At 44.2% G+C, this 21,582-nt stretch overlaps 1 protein-coding gene across 7 annotated transcripts in view; it reads right to left on the bottom strand.

Annotated features, from left to right (window-relative positions):
- Stim1 (stromal interaction molecule 1) overlaps window positions 1-20,783 on the bottom strand; it is a 180,167-nt gene extending 159,384 nt beyond the window's left edge. For 3 of the 7 annotated variants that reach the window (XM_042280945.2, XM_076548648.1, XM_076548661.1), the window contains exons 1-2: window positions 20,300-20,440; window positions 20,030-20,207 (exon numbers count right to left, since the gene is read on the bottom strand). In XM_042280945.2, coding sequence (XP_042136879.1) covers window positions 20,030-20,168 — 139 coding nt within the window. In that variant the 5' untranslated portion in view covers window positions 20,169-20,207; window positions 20,300-20,440. Of the gene's footprint in view, window positions 1-20,029 lie in introns of all 7 variants that reach the window. The other 4 variants (XM_076548655.1, XM_076548664.1, XM_006993315.4 and 1 more) reach the window with 4 other exon arrangements.
- Between the last annotated feature and the right edge of the window lie 799 nt (window positions 20,784-21,582).

Here is a 21,582-nt window from a genome sequence, read left to right as displayed (position 1 = left end):
TTCTCAACCTTCCCAATGCTGTGACCCTTTAATAAAGTTCCTCATGTTGTGGTGACCCCAACCACAAAATTATTTATTGCTACTTCATAACTGTAATTTTGCTACTGTTATGAATCATAATGTAAATATCATGTATATAAAATATGCAGGACATCTGATATGAGGCCCCTGTAAAACGGTCATTCAACCCCAGAGGTCATGACCCACAGGTTGAGAACCACTAGTTTAAATTCTTGAGCCTAAAAACTCCAGTTTATATATATATATATGTATATATATATATATATATATATATATATATATATATATATATATGTTACTCATGACATTGTCTCTAACTGGAATACTTCCCTCAACCTTCCTTATATTTCTGCCTTTAGTACCAAAAGACCCACTAGCTGCTACCTCCTCCATGAAGCTTCTCTAACCTCTCCAGGTGGAGGTAATCTCTTCTTCCTTCCAACAGACTAATAATACATATCATGCCAGGTGTTAGGGGTGCATGCCTTGAACCCCAGCACTCAGGAGGCAGAAGTAGGTGAATCTCTGTAAGTTCGAGGCCAGCCTGGTCTACAAAGTGAGTTCTAGGACAGCCAGGGGAAATCCTGTCTTGAAAACAAAACAACCAAACAAACAATACACACACACACACACACACACACACACACACACACACACACACATATATATATATATATATATATATATATATATATATATATATATATTCACAAGTCATTGAGCCTAGATGGTGCCTTGCACAATAAGAGGCCTGTTGTAAAAATTAAATAAGATCATGTGGACTGGAGATAAATCAGTCACTAAAGAACTTGAATTGAAAGCACAAGGACCTGAGTTTGATACCCAGAAGCCTTGTGTTTGTTTGTTTGTGTTTGTTTGCTTGTTTATATTTTTGGGGTTTTTTAAAGCTACTGAAGAGATAGCTCAGAGCTTAAGAGTGCTTGCTGCTCCTCCAGAAGATTCAAGTTCATTTCCTACCACATACAGCAGGAGGTTCACTACCACCACCTGTAACTCCAGCTCCATGGTATCTGACGCTTTCTTTTCCAGAGACATCTCCACTTATGTGCACATACTCACATCCAGACACACACAGACACATAATTTAAAAAGAGGAAAAGCAAGAGCCAGGCATGTTGGTGCATGCCCCTAACCCCAGAAGACAAAGGCAGACACATCTCTAGTTTTAGGCCAGCCTAGTCTACTAGACTACAGAGTGAGACACTGCCACAAAAAAATAAAGAGCTGAAGGGTTGGCTCAAGGGTTAAGAGCGCTTGTTATTGTTGCAGAGGACCCAGGTTCAATTTCCAGCACCCACATGGTGGCTTACAAACTTCTGTGACTTCAGTCCCAGGGGACCCAATGCCCTCTTCTGACCTCAGTGGGCACGAGGCCTACACATGATGTACATACATACATAGTGCGAGCAAAACACTCATACACATAAAATAATAAAATAAATAAATCTTCTAAAATTTAAATCAAAATAAAGCCAGGTAGTAATTCACACCTTTAATCCCAGTACACAAAGGCAGAGGCAGGCGGATCTCTGAGTTTTTGAGGCCAGCCTGGTTTACAGAGATGGCCTTGGGCTACACAGAGAAACTCTGTCTCTCTTTTTATTTTCTTTTTTTTTTTTTTTTTTTTTTTTTCTTTTTTGGTTTTTTGAGACAGTGTTTCTCTGTGTAGCTTTGGAGTCTGTCCTGGATCTCCTTCTGTAGACCAGGTTGGCCTCAAATTCACAGAGATCTGCCTGCTTCTGTCTCCCGAGAAACCCTGTCTCAAAAAATCAAAACAAAAAAGGAGAATAAAATTTAAATAAAAATAAGCCAGGCATCAGCCAAAAAGACAGCTCAGCAAAGACATCTGCCTCTGAACCTGACAACCTTAGTTCTGTCCCCAGGATCCACAGAGTAGAAAGAATCTTTTCCTGCAAGTTGTCCTCTGACCACAACACATACATGTGCCCACATGCATACATACATGTACACAAAATAAACAAATAAAATGTAATTTTAAAAAATGTAAGGTGAGGCCTGGTAGCACACATTTGTAATACACTGGGGTGTTAAAGGCAGACAGATCCTGGGGCTTGCTGACTAACAAGCTTATTGTATTTGGTGAGTTCAAGAGCAAGAAGAAATCCTGTCTCAAAACACGGTGAATAGCATCTGAGGACAGCACTCCCAAGACTGTACTTTGGCCACGGTGTCTCTCTCTCTCTCTCTCTCTCTCTCTCTCTCTCTCTCTCTCTTTCTCTCTCACACACACACACACACACACACACACACACACACACACACACACACACACCTGCACCTATATAGATATAAAATAAGAATGGTATCAGTTAGTAAAGTGCTTGTTCAGTTTGCACGAAGCCCTGGGTTCCATCCTCATACCAAATAAACAGAAGTGATGGCACACACCTGTAATCCCAGGACTTGAGAGGCAGAAGCAAGATCAGGAGAGCTACATATTGAGTCTGAAGCCAGACTGGGCTATATAAGAACCTTTACTAAAAAATAAAATAATAGGCTGGTTCCTGCTATTATACTGAGTACTCCCATTGAACAGAGATCGTCACATATAATACCATGTTAAATGTTAACTGAAGTAAAGACACTATATGGTGTATCCAGTCACTATCCTAAGTCTTATATCTAGAACAATCCAACCAGAGTACTACTTTTTGAATGTACAAACTGAATATAAAACACTCAGCAGCTAAACACTTCACCAAGTAATACTACCCACTCAAAATTCATAAGTAAAACAGTCATCTTTCTCTCTTTACAACCCCCAAACTCCTAATTTTAGCTTCTTTCAGGATACTTCTGTGGTAGAATAAACTAATGCCACTAACAGTCATATTGTTTCTAGTCAAAATGCTTATCTTAGCCGGGCGGTGGTGGCGCACGCCTTTAATCCCAGCACTTGGGAGGCAGAGCCAGGCGGATCTCTGTGAGTTCGAGGCCAGCCTGGACTATCAAGTGAGTTCCAGGAAAAGGCGCAAAGCTACACAGAGAAACCCTGTCTCGAAAAACCAAAAAAAAAAAAAAAATGCTTATCTTAAATCCAAATAGTAGTTCTTTCCCTCCACAGGAGTTATTAAACAAAAACAGAATTCCTTTTGGTCTTGAGATCAGATAAAGCTCAATTCAAATCCCGGTTTAGTCATCCTGAGAAAATTACCTTCAGTTCTCAGAAACACAGTGAGCAATATACACCAGTAAGGATTGTTATACAGTTGTAAAACATCTACCCAGAAGCTCAATAAATCCTAGTTATCATCATCATTCTTATCACTTCGTTTTTGAGACAGGGTTTCTCTGTGTAGCCTTGGCTGTCCTGGAACTCAAACCAGGCTGACCTCGAACTCAGAGACCCATCTGCCTCTGCCTCCTGAGTGCTGGGATTAAAGGAGTGTGCCACCACTGCCTGGGTGAGTTATTTGAGTTGTGTAAATTACATATTTATCTCTTTAGAGATATGACATATGAGTTCCAGTGACCTTTGCCCCTGTCAGCAAGTTTCTCAAAATAAGATCACTGAAAATTTGACCTTCCAACAACATACAAACACAAAGCACAGATTTCTTTCTAACCTAGGATGATATAAACATGAAGGGCATCCATCTTCCCTGGCTGGTATATTTTAGAATCTGGCGCTGAGAACTTGGCAAACATAGGCACATTTGTTTTAACATACCCTGTAGTGATGAGAGTTCTGAGAGCTTCTTGAGAGGCCTAAGATAACCCAGAGAGGCCAAACAAGTTCAGAACTACTGAATCACACTTTGAAAATCAGAGACACGTGAGATTTGGAAGCCTGCCTGCCTGCCTGCCAGAGAGACTTCTGGTCATTACCTAGCCCAGAGCTCAACATAAGGCGGCCAGGAACTCTGGAAATATGGCTAACAGAGGAAGGGGGAAGGTTTGTTCGGGTTGGGCCATGCTAACAACACAATGGGCTGTCTTCTTTTGAAACCTTGCATCAAGTCCAGAGAGGCCCCTCCTGAATGCCTTGAAGGAAAGGCCCAAGGAGTTCCCAGCATCACTGATAACGTTTTAGAAGCAATCAGCACAGGACTATTCCATCTCCCTTCTACACAACCAGCTCAGCAGCAGGGACCATAAAAGAAGGCTCCCTCCTCCATCTCACAAGCCAGGATAAGAAAAGCAGTTAAAAGTTCATTTTGTTTATCTGGCTGTCTCATGCGTGACCTGAAATAAACCCTTGTAGACCACAGAACCAAAGACAGAGCAGTAGGAACCAAGGAAGCCTTGTCCACAGGGGTCACATCCTTCCGGGGCCTAGCCTTCCTCCATTCCTACTGCAGCCACTTGATCAAGGTAGCCATGACTGTTTCAAACAAAAACTGCCAACCAGAGACACTGGCAAAACGTTCCCACAGAGTGTGACTGAAACTGCCATTAAGCATAGCACTCAAGAAATAAAGATGAAGCACTCAGCCAGGCAGAAAAACGGTGCCCACAAAACCATCAGGACCCCAACCATGTAAATTCAACCTCTAACCCCAAGGCATACTTACCTAAACCTTTGTAGGAACCAATGTTCCAATGTTGATTTATTGGTGCTCTCACTACCCTCTTACCTAATCCAAGGATTAATTCATTACTATGTATTCATCTGTTTATTCAACAAATATCTATTAAACACATGCTCTCTGACAAGCATGTGACACACACAGGAATAAGCTAGATACTTTTTTACACGATGGTCAACAAATCAAACCCTTACCCTCAAAAGACATGGAAATACACAAACACAAGGACTTTAAAATTTGTTTTAAAACCATCATATACAATAACTTTCTTTTAAGTCCATTTTTCAATACGAAGGTGCTATAACTGAAGACACATTGTCAGAAAGGTAACAAGGCAATGTCACGAGTATTTGTTTCGTTTTAACAAGTGCTAGGCTGGTCTTCTTCTACCTGCCAAGCCTTGCAGTCTTGCAATACTGTGGCTGACTCCAGTGCTCCTGACAACACATAAGGTTGCCTCTCAGTGAAGAAACCTAAGCAAAGTGTGAAGTGCACAGTCAGTATAGAGACACTAAGTGCTATAAGACTGACCGGAGATGAGAGCTGTGTCGAGGCCAGCAATGAGGACTGGGAGATTAGATAAGAATAAATGAGATGGAGGAAAACATGCTGGAAGTTAACAAAATTGACATAATAAAAAACAAAAGAGGGGGCTGGAGAGATGGCTCAGTGGTTAAGAGCACTGGATGTTTTTCCAGAGGACCTGGGTTCACTTCCCAGCACCCACATGGCTGCTCAGAACTGTCTGTAACTCCAGTTTCAGGCTATCCAACACCCTCACACAGACACACATGCAGGCAAAACACCAATGCACATAAAATACAAATAAATTATTAAAAAAGATGGGCAGTAGTGGCACACACCTTTGATCCCAGGACTCAGGAGGCAGAGGCAGGTGGGTTTCTGTGAGCTCAAGGCCAGCCTGGCCTACAGATTAAGTTCCAGGGCAGCAAGAGTTACATAGTGAGACCCTTTCTCAAACAATCAAATTAATAATAGTAATAATAATAGCATGTTTGGTAGACCAAGACAAAGAAATGTGCCAAGGATGCAATGTTGAGACCAGAGAGAGAAAGTGAATAAAGGGCTCTGTAGCTGGAACCCTGAGTTCAGAGAGCAACAGAGACTGCAGCACCTGCGCCTTCTCTAGTCTAAGCTCCCCAGCAGAAAACAAAGTTACACTGCTGTTGGCTCCTTTCATATTCTCTCACACAAAACAACCCTCTCCACTCTGGAAACCGTGACAGAGCTATAGTCTGTCCTAATGATGTCCCACCTGCCTAGCAAGTTGTAATAACAGGAAAGAGTTTGTTAGCTTCTCGGTGCCTACAAAGCTTCTCCTTGGGTGACTTTTCGGGTGGCTACAAGTAACTCTACAAGGCATAAGATGTTATACATCACTCCTGTCTATGGAAGCTTCAAAGTACAATCCTCTGAATTAAACAGTGGGAAGACATGTGGCATAAGGCCCCCCTCCTCCAGAAGTCTATAAGACTCCTTCTGTAAGTCTATACAGATATTGCCAAGAGGGTAATACAGAGCACAGATATTAGCCACCACGTGCGATGTACACTGCTGGACTTTTCTGAACTTTATATAAATGCTTTCCAGTTGGATAGGGCCCAAGAAGCAGAAGTTGGACCTCTCTTCTGTTTGGGTCCTGGAGACTTCACTGTGCAAACTATCTGTGATATAGTAGAGAGGCTCCCCCACAGAGTAAGAACAACATTAGTGAGAATCAAAGACTATTAGATACTGTCACTGGCTTAGCAATACATTGAGCAAATTGTTCTCCTCATATGTAAAATAAGACATTTCTAAGAGATGCTACTTAAAACCCCTTCTACTTATGACATACTAGGATGTTAAATCTCAGCACCTAATGCCAATGGCCAAAAAGACAAAGCAACTTTTTTTTCTTTTCTTTTTGAGACAGACTCACACAATGTAGTCCTAGTTTGCCTGAACTCTCTTTGTAGACCAGGCTGGACTCAAACTCCAAGAAATCTGTTTACCTCTGCCTCCCAAGTGTTGAAATTAAAAGCATGTGCCACCACACCCAATCCAGAGTAAGTTTTTCATCTGTCAATGTGTAAAAGTCACTTCAATTTATGTATAGAAATTTATATACAGAAACCAAGTTGTAGCAGTGAAGACAATGCTGTTGTCAAGAAGTTGTTGGGAGGCAGGACCAGAGCCTAGGATAAAATCTAGTTAGGACTGAGCCTAAGGAGAACAAGGAGAGAGGGAGAGATATGCCAAAACAAAGAAGTCATGTGTGAACCAACAGGCGTGGTATCAAAAGAAATACAAAAGATTCTAAATTTCTAGGAGGAAAGGCCAGTGAGATGGCTCAGCAGATTAAAAGCACTTGCCATGTAAGCCTAATGACCCAATTTTCATCTCCAAAACCCTAGTGCAAACAGCTTCCGAAAGTTGTCCTCTGATCTCCACAAGCACACTGTGGCATATGCACACACACATCATATAAACAAATAACTTCAGCTGGGCAGTGGTAGTGCCCACCTTTAATCCTAGCACTCAGAGGACATAGATAGGCAGATCTCTGAGTTCAAGGCCAGCCTGATCTACAAAGCTAGTTCCAGTCCAGCTATAGCTATATAGTGAAACCCTACCTTAAAAAAAAAAAAAATCTAAGAAGTTCAGGGCAAGGTGGCAAAGAATTTTGGAGGTAGAATCAGGAAAATAGGGAATTCTAAGCCAGCCTGAGCTATACCAGACCTTGTGTCAAAAAAAAAAAAATCAAACAAATGGACAGACTCTAGGAAGTAAACAAGAGAAATGAAGGAAAATCTAAAAGGCTATAGCACCTAGAAACCATTGTTCCCAAGAGCATGGCCCTTGAGTGATACCAGAGGCATGCTGCCCTTCTGGTCTTCATATTGTGTGTGATCCATCAGTGACTATGGGCTGAGCTTAATGACTTTCTCCTAACAACTATGGAAGACATATCGATAGCACAATAACTCTAAAGCTAGACAACAAAAAGATTGAGCCATTTATCCAGAGTATCCTTCTCCCCGTCCTCACTTATTCTGGGAGAAGGAAGCCAATTCTCATTTCATAAGACTGCTCAATAGAGAAGCCCATGTGACAGGGACCCAAGCCTGACAACAGCAATGTAAATTCGTTTGAAAGCACATACTTTTGTCCTATTTGCGCCTTCAGCCTTAGCCAACAGCTTGACTATAACCTCATGAAAGACCCCAATGAGCAAGCAGCACCCAGCACTTTATTGCTATGCACCAATAAGTAGTCAACACAATTGAGGACCAAGCCCATCTGCTCAACTATTTCAAGACTGCAGGTGGGCCTAAGAAAGTAGTTATATCCAGAAAAGAGGAAAAAGTTCAAGCCAGATATAAGGTCAAATACTGGCAACCAGATTTTTTAACCATTTTCTCAAGGCCAAAAGTAAGCCTGAAATAAAAGTTTGATTTCATTGCTCCTAGACTCTACATCTGAAGAAAGACAGCAGACGCAACTACCTTAGAGGTGAAGACCCTCGGAGTCTCAATGAAGTTTGTGGGGCCCACAAGAAACCAAAGGCAGAGAGGACCCAAATACTTCGTGTTGTAAAGCTCCAAAATTCTCAATTTTTAGGACAAATAAAGGAACTAAGACAGAGAGAAATAAATGACTGCCTCTTCACTAGGTCATCACTGCTGGTAAAGAAAGGGACTAAAACTCTAAAACCCTTAATTTCATGGTGTGGCCAAATCTGGCATCTTTGAAGACAAAACCAATCATCCCACTTTGGGGATCTAACCAGCTCTCATTTCCCAACTCTCCCTCATCTCAGCAGTCCTCTGTGGAATTAGTTTTCCCTACCACTCTTCCCTCATTTCTTCTCCTCCTCCCAATGCTGGGAATCAAACCAGGGCCTCGGATATTCTAGATATCCCAGCTACTCTACTGTTTTCTTCTGGGGAATTATAATAAGAGCCTGGTTTCTTTAAAATCTTACACACTGGGAGAGCAAGGAAAGAGATACCATGACAGAGGGAGATATCAAGGGAACAGGGAGAAACAGGGTGCTAGGGAAGTTCCCAGGAATCTACAAGAACGACCCCACCTTAAACTACTAGCAATAGTGGAGAAGGTGCCTGAATTGGCCTACTCCAGTAATCAGATTGGTGAATACCCTAACTGTCATCATAGAGCCTCCATCCAGTAACTGATGGAAGCAGATGCAGAGATCCACAGCCAAGCACCAGGCCGAGCTCCAGGAGTCCAGTCGAAGAGAGAGAAGAGGGATTCTATGAGCAAGGGGCATGAAGATTATGATGGGGAAATGTACAGACAGACAACCAAACCAAACTAGTGGGAACTCATGAACTGTGGACCAATAGCTGTGGAGCCTGCATGGGACTGGACTAGGCCCTCTGCATAGGTGAGACAGTTTGTGTAGCTTGACCTGCTTAAGGGGCACCTGGCAGTGGGATCAGGATCCATCCCTGCTGCATGAGCGGGCTTTTTGGAGCCCAGTGCCTATGGTGCAACACCTTACACAGTCTTGGTTGCGGGGAGGGGCTTAGACATGCCTCAACTGAATGTACCAGGCTCTGATGACTCCCCATGGAAGTCCTTCCCTTTGAGGAAGTGGAAATGGGGAGTGGGTTGGGGGGAAAGGCTAGGGGGTGGGAAGAGGGAGGAGAGGAGCACCTGTGGTTGGTTGGTAAAATAAACAGGAAATTTCTTAATAATAAAAAAAAATTTTTAAATCATACACACATGGACTATTTAAATGGCTCAGCCAGGAAAAGTATGTGTTAAGACATGCCTGGCAACCTAAGTTCAACCCCTGGAACCCACATGTCTTAGTTTGCATTCTATTGCTAGACAAAATACCATGACCAAAAGCAACTTGGGGAGGAAAGCATTTATTTAGCTTACAGGTTAGAGTTCATCATGGAAAAGCCAAGGCAGGAACTGAAACAAAGACCATAGAAGGAGGAGGCTTACTGGCTTGTTCTACATGGGTTGCTCAGCCTGCTTTCTTCTATAATCCAGGACCACTAACCCAGAGATAACATCTCCTGCAGTGATCTGGGCCCTCCCACAACAATAAAATGCACAGATTTATCTATAGGCAATGTGGTAAAGGTATTTTCTCAGTTAAGGTTCCCCTTCCCAGATGACTCTAGCTTGTGTCAAGTTCACAAAAAACTAACAAGGACACCAATGGAAGGTGAAAGGAAAGAACTTATTACCCAAAGTTGTCCTCTAACCTCTACAAATGCACCATCCTTCCAACACACACATACATCATGCTCAACACACAATAAATTAATACTTCATCCAAGTAAAATGAGTGTATTGGTCCCAAACTGTTGAATTTTTTTTATTTTAATAGTGTACGTGTGTGTGTGTGTGTGTGTGTGTGTGTGTGTGTGTGTGTGTGTGTGTGAACGCAAGTCAGAAGACAACTTTCAGGAGTCAGTTCTCTGCTTCCATTGTGAGTTTCAGAGATTGAACTCCGGTCATCAGGCTGGTGTGGCAAGAGCTTTTACCCACTGAACCATCTCATCAGCCTTTTATTTTACTTTTTCAAAACTAATACAAGACTTATTTATCAAGGATCTGTAGTGAATATGAAAATCTAGAAGAATGATCTTTCAAATAAGTGAAGTTTATCTCTTATTTGTTTGTTTTTCAAGACAGGGTTTCTCTGTGTAGCCCTGGCTGTCCTGGAACTCACTCTGTAGACTAGGGTGGCCTCAAACTCACAGAGATCCACCCGCCTCTGCCTCTGAATGCTGGGATTAAAGGCTTGCACCACCACCGCCCAGAGTGAAGCTTATTTCTTTAAGTAACCCACCCCAAGGAAAATATTTTTCAAGTACCTAGTCAACTACAGTAGAATCCAAACCACTTAACAAAATCTAATCCAAATCCACAAACTTTATAATATGGATGGTATGCCATATACTGGCATCGTACTAAGAACTGTAATTGTCTCATTTATCCCAAACGAGCTTCAAACTCCTTGTATAGCCAAAGGTGCCCTTGAATTTCTGATCCTCCTGTCTCCACTTCCTGAGTTCGAGGATTACAGATGTGGGCCACCATGCCCAGTGTCTGCAGTGCTGGAAACTGAGACCCAGGGCCTCATGCAGGCCACGCCAGCATTCTAACAACTGAGCCAACCCCAGCACAGCTTCGCAATGAGTGGCTGTATGTACTATTCAAACACCTTGTCAATACAACTGTAGCAAGGCTACGGCAGACAGAGGTTCTGAGGACCAGAGCAGCAAGTATTTGCTCCCTTTGGAGCACACCAATGAGTAATGGTTTGAGTTAAAAACACCATGGGTCCAGATTCCCAGTTATTGTTCTGAGGCTGTCCTTTTTAGCTATATGATCTAGAAGGCAAACTGTCAGCTGCAAATTCTTCTTGAAAATGGCAAAAAATGAGGATAAATAAAACATTAAAGAGAGCCGGGCGGCAGTGGTCTACATCTTTAATCCCAGTACTCAGGAGGCAGAGGTAGGCAGATCTCTGTGAGTTCAAGGTCAGCCTGATCTACAGAGCTATTTCCAGGATGGCCAGTACTGTTACACAGAGAAACCCAGTCTAGAAAAACAAAACAAAGCAAAACAAAAAGATTAAAGAGGGATCTGAGGTGAGATAAAATTTAATAGTAAGTGCCCTTAGTACTACCTCCAAAGGTTGAGGAAAGGCCCAAAACATGAGACATTTGAAAGGAGGAAAAATAGTAAGATCTCATTCAAACAGTCCCTGATTACCAGTTTCTCCAACAAACTTCAACAATGGGTAGGCTCAACACAATAAAAACAAAGTACAGCTACTATTGTCTTCCTCAACAAAGATCTCAGGGAAGAAAACATATGTACAAAGTACTACATTTATATCAGAAAGTGTCCTTGACTTAATAAAGAAAGCTCTGTATTGTTACTAGTTTATTTCTTATGTGCATATGGACATTTCATGTTTTGTTATCTTAGTATTTCACCATTTTTTTACAAACAGTAACAAAAACCCAAACCCATAGTAAGCTAAGTTTGATATCTTTTTCCTCCCCAAGAGCCTGACAGGCAGAGCTGCTAGGTTTCTGAGAATCATTTCCCACAGATAGCAATGTACCACAACGTGCTCATGAAGCCACTCTGCAGTGTGACTCAAAGGCCCCCCATCAGGAAACCAAAGGTACCAGAGAGGACTTAGAGCCCAAGTTCTGTAAAGACCTAGAAAACTACTCCCTTCAACGAGGCCTCATTCCTTCTGGACAAACAGCAGAAATTTGTCAGGAAGTTTTGTTCTTTGTTTTGGGGTTCTGGAGATGGGGTAGCAGTCTGTAGCTTAGGCTGGTCTTGAATTCATAGCTGTCCTCTCGCCTCAGCCTCCAAAGTTCTGGGATTAGAGACATGATCCACCATGTCTGGCAAGGAACAAAATTTCTGTTTTGCTTTGTTTTGCTTGGGCTTGGTTTGGGTTTGGAGACAGTCTCACGCAGCCTGAAGCTGACCCTCAATTCTCCATGTAACTTAGGATGGTCATTGAACTTCTGATCCTACCATTCTGTCTCTCAAGCACTGAAAACAGAGGTGGCTAGCATTATGCTCAGCTAAGAGAGGAAATTCTTTGCATGATGGCCCCAAACATCTCAACAGCGCATAAGTAGAATTGAGGAGCTTTTATTTTTTGGATGGAAAAGAAATTACATCTTCATTTCTTGTCTGTTTTCTTTTTGTTTCTTTCTTATTTACTTATTTATTGATTTATTTATTTGGTTTTTTCCAGACAGGGTTTCTCTGTGTAGTCCTGGCTGTGCTACAACTTGCTCTGTGTACCAGGATGACCTCAAACTCAGAGATCCACCTGCCTCTGCCTCCCAAATGCTGGGATTAAAGGTGAACACCACTATGCCCAGTTTATTTTCTTTTTTAAAGGCTTATTTATTTGTGTGTATGTGTGTCTACAAAATTTTGCTTGTGTACATATGTGTAAGTATGTACATCTGAGCATGTGTGGGGTGTGTGTGTGTGTGTGTGTGTGTGTGTGAGAGAGAGAGAGAGAGAGAGACAGAGAGACAGAGAGACAGAGAGACAGAGAGAGAGAGAGACAGAGACAGAGAGAGACAGAGAGAGACAGACAGAGAGAGACACAGAGAGACACAGAGAGACACAGAGAGAGAGAGAGAAGACATCAGGTGCCCTCTTTTATCGTTCTTTCCTATTAAATTTGAGGCAAGATCTCTCTGAACCTGGGACCTGAATGTTCTTAGCTAGGCTAACAGCAGAAAGCCCTAACAACTCTCCTGTCTCCATCTTCCTTGAAGTTGGTGTTATAGGTATGCTTGGGACACTCAGCTTATTACCCGTATGCTGGGATCTGAACTCCAGACCTCATGATTTTGAAGCAAGCGTTCTTAACTACTAAGCCACCTCTCCAGCCCTGTTTTACTTTGTTTTGTTTTTGACACAGGGTTTTACTACATAGTCATGGCTGGCAGAGAACTCATTTTGAAAACAAGGCTAAACTCAAATGTTTTTTAAGATTTATTTTTGCTGGACATGGTGGCATGTCTTTAATCTCAGCACTGGGGAGGCAGAGGCAGATGGATTTCTGCAAGTTGAGGCCAGCCTAATCTCAAAGTGAGTTCCAGGACAGCCAGGGCTGTTACACAGAGAACCCTGCCTGGAAAAACCAAATAAATAAACAAACAAACAAACAGCTGTATTTGTAATTGTGTGTGTGTGTGTGTGTGTGTGTGTGTGTGTGTGTGTGTGCATGTGTGTATAGAGATGATGGGACATGAGTATGAGTTAGCCAGAAGCACCGGATCCCCTCGACCTGGAATTATAGGTAGATATGGGTACTGGGAAGTGAACTCTGGTCCTCTAAAAAAAACAGAACATACTCTTAACTGCTGAGCCATCTCTCAAGCCTTTGGCCTCAAACTTTTGATGATCATCCTGCCCCTGTCTCCTAAATGCCAGGGATTATAGGCATGCATCATCATACCCAGCCTACATCATCATTTTCAATACTCTCTTACTACAAGTTAGTATTTCCTTCAAATATATCTGTATATGCAAAATATATGCAATCAACCACAATATTATGGTTTTGTCACCAACCAAAATCATAGATAATCTCACATCATATTACAATATTATAGATATCTTAAAACAGTATTTATATCCATCATTACTTTAAAATTATGGTAATTATAAGGACCAGCAATAGGTCATACATGACTACATTCTTCCTATCTACAGTGCTCACATGAAGCAGCTAGCCAGCAATGAAGCACCTGTCTAGTTACCCAAACACCCGACAGTGAGATTCCATATGTTCACACTAGTCACCCAGATATCCACAATATCCTCTTTCCTTCAGCCCTCTCTGCTCATCTTAGCCTAGTATAGCCTATACAGATCTTTCTCCCTTTGCCTACACAGTCTACACTGTTAGAATTTGATTAAGGCTATACATTATGTTGTACTTAATGTTACCTAATATTAAATCCAGGTATGGTGGCACAAACATAGTTGCAACCCAAATACTTGGGAGATAGAGGCTGGAAAATCAGCTCCAAGTTATCCTCAGTTACACAGTAAGCTCAAGGCTAGCCTGGGCTACATGAGACTCTGCCTCAAAAAAAAAAAGTTAGGCTCAGGTTCATTGGGTAGTTCCTTCTATAGTACAAGCAACCAGTAAACAGTCATTATTCTGACTTACACAATGAACAACAAACTCTGAATCTTTGGCTCAAATGTCCTGGTCTAGTTTCTCAATCAATAACCTCCTATGAAACTTATAGTTAATGCCTCTCTGGATATCAGTTTCCTCACATATAAAAACAGGTAGGTTGAACTTGTTCCATCTCTTAACTTTTAAATTAAGCAACCACTTTTTATCTCCCCAAGATCTAAGAAAAACTATGTGGGAAACTGTAAAGCCTCCCCCAGTTATCTCAGGCAAGGTTAGTCACTTAGTCCCCTGGACGTCCCACAGCTTTCTGTATGAATATATGCATGTACACACACACACACACACACACACACACACACACACACACACACACACACACAACCTCTACTATGACTTTTACAAGATAACGTACTAGCTAAGGTAGTGCTAAAGAAAAAGGGCAGAATCCTGAATTCAAACTCTGGTTCTCTTTACTGTCTGTAACACTGGGAAAGCTACAGAAACTCTCTCATTTAATTTCCTGCTCTATAAAACAAGGATAACATCTATCACAGAAGCTGGCTGCAATAATTAAATAAAATAAAAGTTTATAATGAGCCAGGAGTGGTGGCAAATACATTTAATCCTAACATTTGGAAGATTGAGGCAGGTGGATCTCTTTAAATTCAAGGCCAGCCAGGCCTACATGGCAAGTTCTAGGCCAGATAGAGCTGCACGGTGATTGCTATCATTATTGCTCATATTATTGTATCACTCTGTCCTGCTAGACACTAGGTTCCAGCTTTAATTATATCTCTAGTTCCTTCTCATTCCCCTGAGCACCCTATTTGCATTTTCCTACATTCCACTTTTCACAAGACAGTATTTATTTGTGTGCTTAACTGTCTCCCCAACAAGAGTGTATTCCATGAAGAAAGAAGACAACTCTTTCATTCATCCTTAAATCCCCACAGAAAGTATACACAGTAACTGACCCAGAGCAGTCATTCAAATACTTGTTGAATAAATACCATATGAGCTGGCACTGTTCAGTGTTTGCTGAATCAATTAACCTAGCTAAAGGTGATTGTCAGAGCTGAGGCCTGGAAGTAAATACGTCCCTGCTGCCCCAGGATAGCAAGTCCCTCTTGCCAGCCCAGGGTATTAGCTTCAACCAAGCCCCACCCACCTGCTCTTGGCTCCAGCCCAGTTCCAGGAGCCACCCTCAGCTAAAATTAGCATAGCTACCAAGATGGCCAGGCCATTTATAGCCTTGGAGGCAGCAGCAACTAATTGGGTGGGCTGGCTAGGCTCTGACCTGCCACTCCAAAGAGGCTGATTGAGAAGACAGCCTGCACTCTGCACAGTGCCTAGCCTCCAGGACCTTATTCCAGCTAAACCAGTTAGAGACCCTCAAAACCACCTATCATGATAGCCACAACTCCAGACTCACCTGAGGTCTTTCACACAATACACATTCTATAGAAAACATCTGAGTTTCTGAAAGCAATGACCCTAGAGTCTAGAGGTCCCTGGTATTCATTTTGAGTCAGCTTCAAAAATGTAGGTCCTAGACTACACAGCAATAGACAAATCTTGCCTTAAAAAAATGACTTAATACAGCTAGGTGTCCAGGTATTTTAAAAAAGCAAAAAGTGACAGGAATGTTCTCTCCATTGCTCAATGAGAGCACTGCAAGCTCAGCATTCAGGGATTTTGTTGGTCTGGTTGATGGGTGGGTTGGTTTGGGTTTGGTATTGAATGAAGATCAAACCCAGGATATCATGCATTCAAGACAAGCACTCTATCAATGAAGCTACCAATAACCTCAGCCCCCATGGTCAGAGTTTTGTTTCAGATTTGTTTATTTCTATTTTATGTGTATAAGTGTTTGGCCTGCATATATTTATGTGCACCAACTGCATGCCGGGTGCCCTCAAAGGTTATAAGAGGTTAGCAGAGCCCCTGGAATAGGAGTTAAGAATGGTTGTGAGCGATCATGTGAGAGCTGAAAATGGAACCCGGATTCTCTGCAGGAGCACCAAGTATTCTTAACAGCTGGGTCATCTCTCCAGCCCCTGGTCAGGATTTTTTTTTTTTTTTTTTTTTTTTTATGTTTTGGCTTGGTTTTTCAAGACAGAGTTTCTCTGTGTAATAGCTCTGGCTGTCCTGAAACTCACTTTGTAGACCAGGCTGGCCTCAAACTCACAGAGATACACCTGCCTCATGTCAGCAGCCTCTTGACTGCTGGGATTAAAGGTACACCACCACTGCCCAGCTGGGTTTTAATAGTGTTTGGTGTAGACCAGGAAGTCAGTAAGTCTTTCTTTCTTTCCTTCTTTCCTTCTTTCTTTCTTTCTTTCTTTCTTTCTTTCTTTCCTTCCTTCCTTCCTTCCTTCCTTCCTTCCTTCCTTCCTTCCTTCTTTCTTTCTTTCTTTTCTTTTAAAGTGGTGCCACACATGGAACCCAGGACCTTTCATACACTAACCAAGCACTCTACCACTATACACCTAGTGCACAATAAACTTTTTTTTAAGTCACTCTTCTTTATGCATTCCTATCAGCCTGGAACTCACTGTGTAGAGCAGGCTAGCCTAGAGCTCACAGAAATTCAGCTGCCTCTACCTCTGCCTCCTGAGTGCTAGAACTAAAGGTATGTGCTACCATACCTGGCCACCATAAAGATTTTAATAAAATCCTTAGAATCAAATTTTATGACTGACTAAAAGGAAATGGGTTGCGTATACATCCAAAATGAGGGGTGGGGGTGGAATTCTTTCACCAACACACTCCCCCAAGAGAAAAAAAAGCACCCCTTTTCTTAGACCTCAAATAGAGTCACCAGGACCTGCCTAATTGCCAGGAGAAGAGCAACATTCCCTAGGCCCCACCTAGCACTCCTTTAACAGGACAGGACCTGAGAAGATGGAAGTAGTCCAGGCCTTAAGCACCAGAGCACTGCTTCAAATACCAAGCAAAGAACCCAGTCGCTCGCTCTCTTAATTTTTTAGTGTGTGTGTGTGTGTGTGTGTGTGTGTGTATGTGTGTGTGTATGTGTGTGTGTATGTGTGTGTGTATGTGTGTGTATGTGTGTGTGTATGTGTGTGTGTATGTGTGTGTATGTGTGTGTATGTGTGTGTATGTGTGTGTATGTGTGTGTGTATGTGTGTGTATGTGTGTGTATGTGTGTGTATGTGTGTGTGTGTGTGTGTATGTGTGTGTGTATGTGTGTGTATGTGTGTGTGTATGTGTGTGTGTATGTGTGTGTATGTGTATGTGTGTGTGTGTATGTGTGTGTGTGTGTGTGTGTGTGTATGATGTGCATTTGTGGACACACGTGCCTGCACATATGAAGTCAGAGGACAACTTTGTGGAGTCAGTTCTTTCTTTGCACCTTTACCTGGGCTCCAGGGATTGAGCTTAGGTCACCAGATATGCACAGCCAGAGCCGTTACTGGAGCCATCTTGATAGCCCAAGGCATTTATTCACGTGTAAAAATGAGGATTATTACCCTTCCCTGCATTTTAATGGGGCTTTTGTGAGGTTTTGCAGAGTAAGTCATGTAACTGTAAAATACGAGCTTTACAGAGCACACAAATTTACCAGCTAGGTTGAATCCGGCTGAGAAAAGTGATAGCTAGCCAGGTATGGTGTCTTGTGTCCTATAGTCAGTACTTAAGTTGTGGAGGCAGGAAGAGCAAGAGTTCAAGACCAGCTTCAGCCACATTCTAAATTGAAGCCAACCTAGGCTACTGAAGACCCTATCTCAAAAGAAGGAGAAGAGGGAGGAGAGAGGTGCAATGACAGCTTTGACAAGTAAAATTCCTGTGCTCATGGACACAGAGGGGTTGGAAAGGCTGCAAGAGTCCCTGCTACATAGACAGTTTCTCTCCAAACCCTTTTGCAGAGCCCAGGCTATGAGCTACTTGTTTGAAAAGAGTAAGTCCCTGCCTGAGCCAAACTTCCACAGTGACCCAAGGAGACAAGTAACAAAACAATACTGGTGGGACACTCACGTTCCCACAAAAACTTCAGGCGTCCCCAACACCCGGAGTCTCTTGAGATTTTCCTTGCTGGAACATAATTACTACAACAACGGAAGCCAATTTCTGAACGAAGAGGAAATAAAGATGAAAAGAGAGGCCTTTATGGCATAATCTGAATAACCAGCCAGTCCTCTAAAATATGATGTATGAGGAATGTCTCCATAAACTCAAGTCATGAGGTACTCCTGAGGAATGCTTCCCTACCTTAGGCAACACACACACACACACACAATCAAAAGTCAACTTCCTAAAGGCTAGCTAATGCCTGAAACTTGAAGCTGCATCCTTTTAGTGTAGATATAAAATACAGAACACCCCTCAAAAGGATTCATTTTATGCCAAACATACATATTCTGAAGCGAAAACAAAAGGATAAACTATCAATTAGAAACAAGGATGTCTGTCACTGGAAGAGCAGAAATGCTACTCAGTTACTTCACAGTTCAACAATCTTTCCCTTCATTGCCCAGTGAGAAACAATATTTAAGCTAAATTTCATAGGCCTGAGAAACTTCCTGTGGAGATAAAGGACTTGTTTGTAGGAAATGATCTACCCTAAAGGCAACAGCCTAACGTCTATGCTTATACATGGGACAGTCGGGGCCTCATCTGAAAACCAGCCCTTGGAGCACCTAAAATTATACCCAACCCAGTCAAGAAAGCTGAAAGAAGGCATCCCAAGGGGGGGGGGGATCTATCACTAAATGCAACCCAAGAAACTCTTCACCCACCATGATTTATATTTTTCCTACGTGTATCAGCAATACCCACTGAGACATCTCCTCACCTGAGCTTCCCTACCTTCAAACACCCCAGCTATTCCTCTACCCCTAAGCCTTCAGGCCAGTTTTTAGGCAGATCACAGTGACAGGGGGTGAGAAATAGAAAAAGAGAACTGATGGACTTCTAAGGTATGTGTTAAAAAAAAAAAAACTATTTTTTAAAAGTCCCTTTCTACTGCAAAGGTATATACCACAGCTACTGCTGCCCAACAAGGCTCCACAAGTATACAGAAAAAATAGGGACAGATTAAAAATAATAACATGGAATCCTTACTCTTATCATTCAGAAGAAACAGATTAAGTCAACAAGTGGTCTCGGGACTTTTTACTATGGAGACGTCAAGAAAGGGCCATTTAACTCCCTAGTGGTAAACAGGATTCCAACTAAGGACTTGCTTTAATATTCCAAATGACAGAAGTTTACCTACGGGAAAGGCGGGACTAGGATTCTCACGCTAGCTAGAACAGAACATGGGGCACATCTGAACACCTGGCTATAGAGAAACAGAGCCAGCCCAGCCCTGATCGTCCCGGCCCGGCCCAAGTGGCCAACCCACCACCACCGCCCACCCCCTCAAGTGATGAAACTGCCTAAAAGCAATTTTAACACCTGGGAAGGCCACTCTTCCAGACAAGAAGTCCTGAGTGGGGCCTTAACCTTGCTGATCTGAAAAGTCAAGGTGCCCCAAAGGCTTCTCACTACCACCAAAACATCCCAAAGAGGATAAGGAAAGTTGTCCAGGGGAAATAGTATCATTAGGCATGACGGCTACACAGAAAGAACTTCTTGGACTACTAAGAGTACACAGTGCTATGTGTGCATCCTCCACCAACCTCACATGTGCGGGGATTCCAATTTGCCCACTTCGGGCCACTCAGTTTTGAGTGAAGCCTCCAGCTCAGTCCAGCCCGCAGCAAGGCCTTACCTGCTTCAGTGGACTCCTCTGAAGTCGTTCCGGAGCCGGCTCCTGTATTCTTCTCGCTGTGACTATGGCTGAGGCTCTGGCCCTGATGCAGGAGGAGCCCCCAAAGAAGCCACAGGGCAAGACGGGCGCACACATCCATGACGGTAGGTCTCAGTCAACATGCGCCTGATGTAGACACCTTTGGATCCCAGAAGCAAATCCCAGAGTCAGGGAATGCAGCCGACGGTTCCCAGGCAAGATGCCCTCCCGGCACGGCGGTTGTCCAGCCACCTGCGGGCTTGCCCCCTCCGACGACAACCGAAGGTCAAGTGCTCCAAGTTTGGGCACAGAAGGACCGGAGCCTCCGATCCCACAGTGGGTCCGTCGGGGCTTCGGCGGCCTGAGCTCTAGCTGCTTCCGGAGAGTTTGGGCAGGGTGGCTGTGGGGCCGCTGTCAGCTCCGCAGCCTACTGCACCCCTGCGGGAGGAGGCGGGCAGGATCTCCCGCCCGCACCGAGGTGGGGGAGGGAGAGGAGGGAGGAGGGAAGGGGGGCACCTGACCTCGCCCCGCGCGGACCAGCGGTGAGCAGCAGCAGCTAGGGCTTCGGCGTGCGACCTGCAGGCCCCAGGGGACACGGATGTCTCCGGGATCCTAAGACTCCTAGGCCGAGGTCAGCACCCACGCCCGGTCCCGTACCTCTCCGCGGCTCCTGGTGCCCCGGTACAGCAGGCGGACGCGCACGGGCCAGGCCCGGGACAGCGGCTCCCAGGAGGGCGGGAGGGCGGCGCGGGGCGGGCCCGAGGTGGGCGGAGGCGTGCTCTACCGCCGGCCCGCCCCGCGCCGCCCGGCCCCCAGCGAAGCCCGGGCCCGCCCCAGAGCCGGCTTATCCCGGAATAACCTGTTGGAGACGGCAGGCCGGAGCCCACCGCAGGCGGTGGGGTCTCGTGGGGACCCGGCCTGCGCTGGTTGTCGTCAGGACCGCGGCCCCGCGCCAAGGATGGGACCTCGGCCTCTGCCGTGCGCACCCCAGCCTCCCGCTCTAACGCCCGCCCGCGGGCGAGCCCCTGACACGCAGTTGCTCAGGTAACTCAGGCCTGCGACCGAGGTGACAGCGCCTGCCCTGCCCGGATCTCTGGGCCGCAGCGCTGCTCCCCTGGCTCCACCGTAAAGCCAGGCTGAACAGAAGCCCCGGCGCCACGATAACCGACCGGGAGCCGCCGGAGGTGACTACAGTCCGGCTGGGGTTTGGTCTAGGGGCGCGCTCCCAGCCCCCAACTCCCGACTCCCGGGCTCCGCCCTTTCGACGCGCCTCGCAACCAATCGGTTTCCGCCTTTCTGCGGCTCAGGAACCCGCGCGTCCTGGCTCCCGTGCGCAGCGGTCCCTGGTGGCCACATCTAAGTACTGCAAGCAGGACGAGTTCCTAGGTGGCCCTGACCCTTTCTCAGAGGGTTACTGGAGTCGGGGAGCTGTTAGCCAAGCGCATTGGAGCTACAGGTGTTTACAGAAGAAATGGTTCCGAAAAGCAAAATGAAATGTCCTTCCCACTGTAGGTAATATTTCACCTGTACGTAGC

The sequence above is a fragment of the Peromyscus maniculatus genome, chromosome 1 (assembly GCF_049852395.1).
Source record: "Peromyscus maniculatus bairdii isolate BWxNUB_F1_BW_parent chromosome 1, HU_Pman_BW_mat_3.1, whole genome shotgun sequence".
Lineage (NCBI taxonomy): Eukaryota > Metazoa > Chordata > Mammalia > Rodentia > Cricetidae > Peromyscus > Peromyscus maniculatus.
The sequence above is the reverse complement of the archived record's forward strand: the minus strand, read 5'-3'. Positions and strand labels throughout refer to the sequence as shown.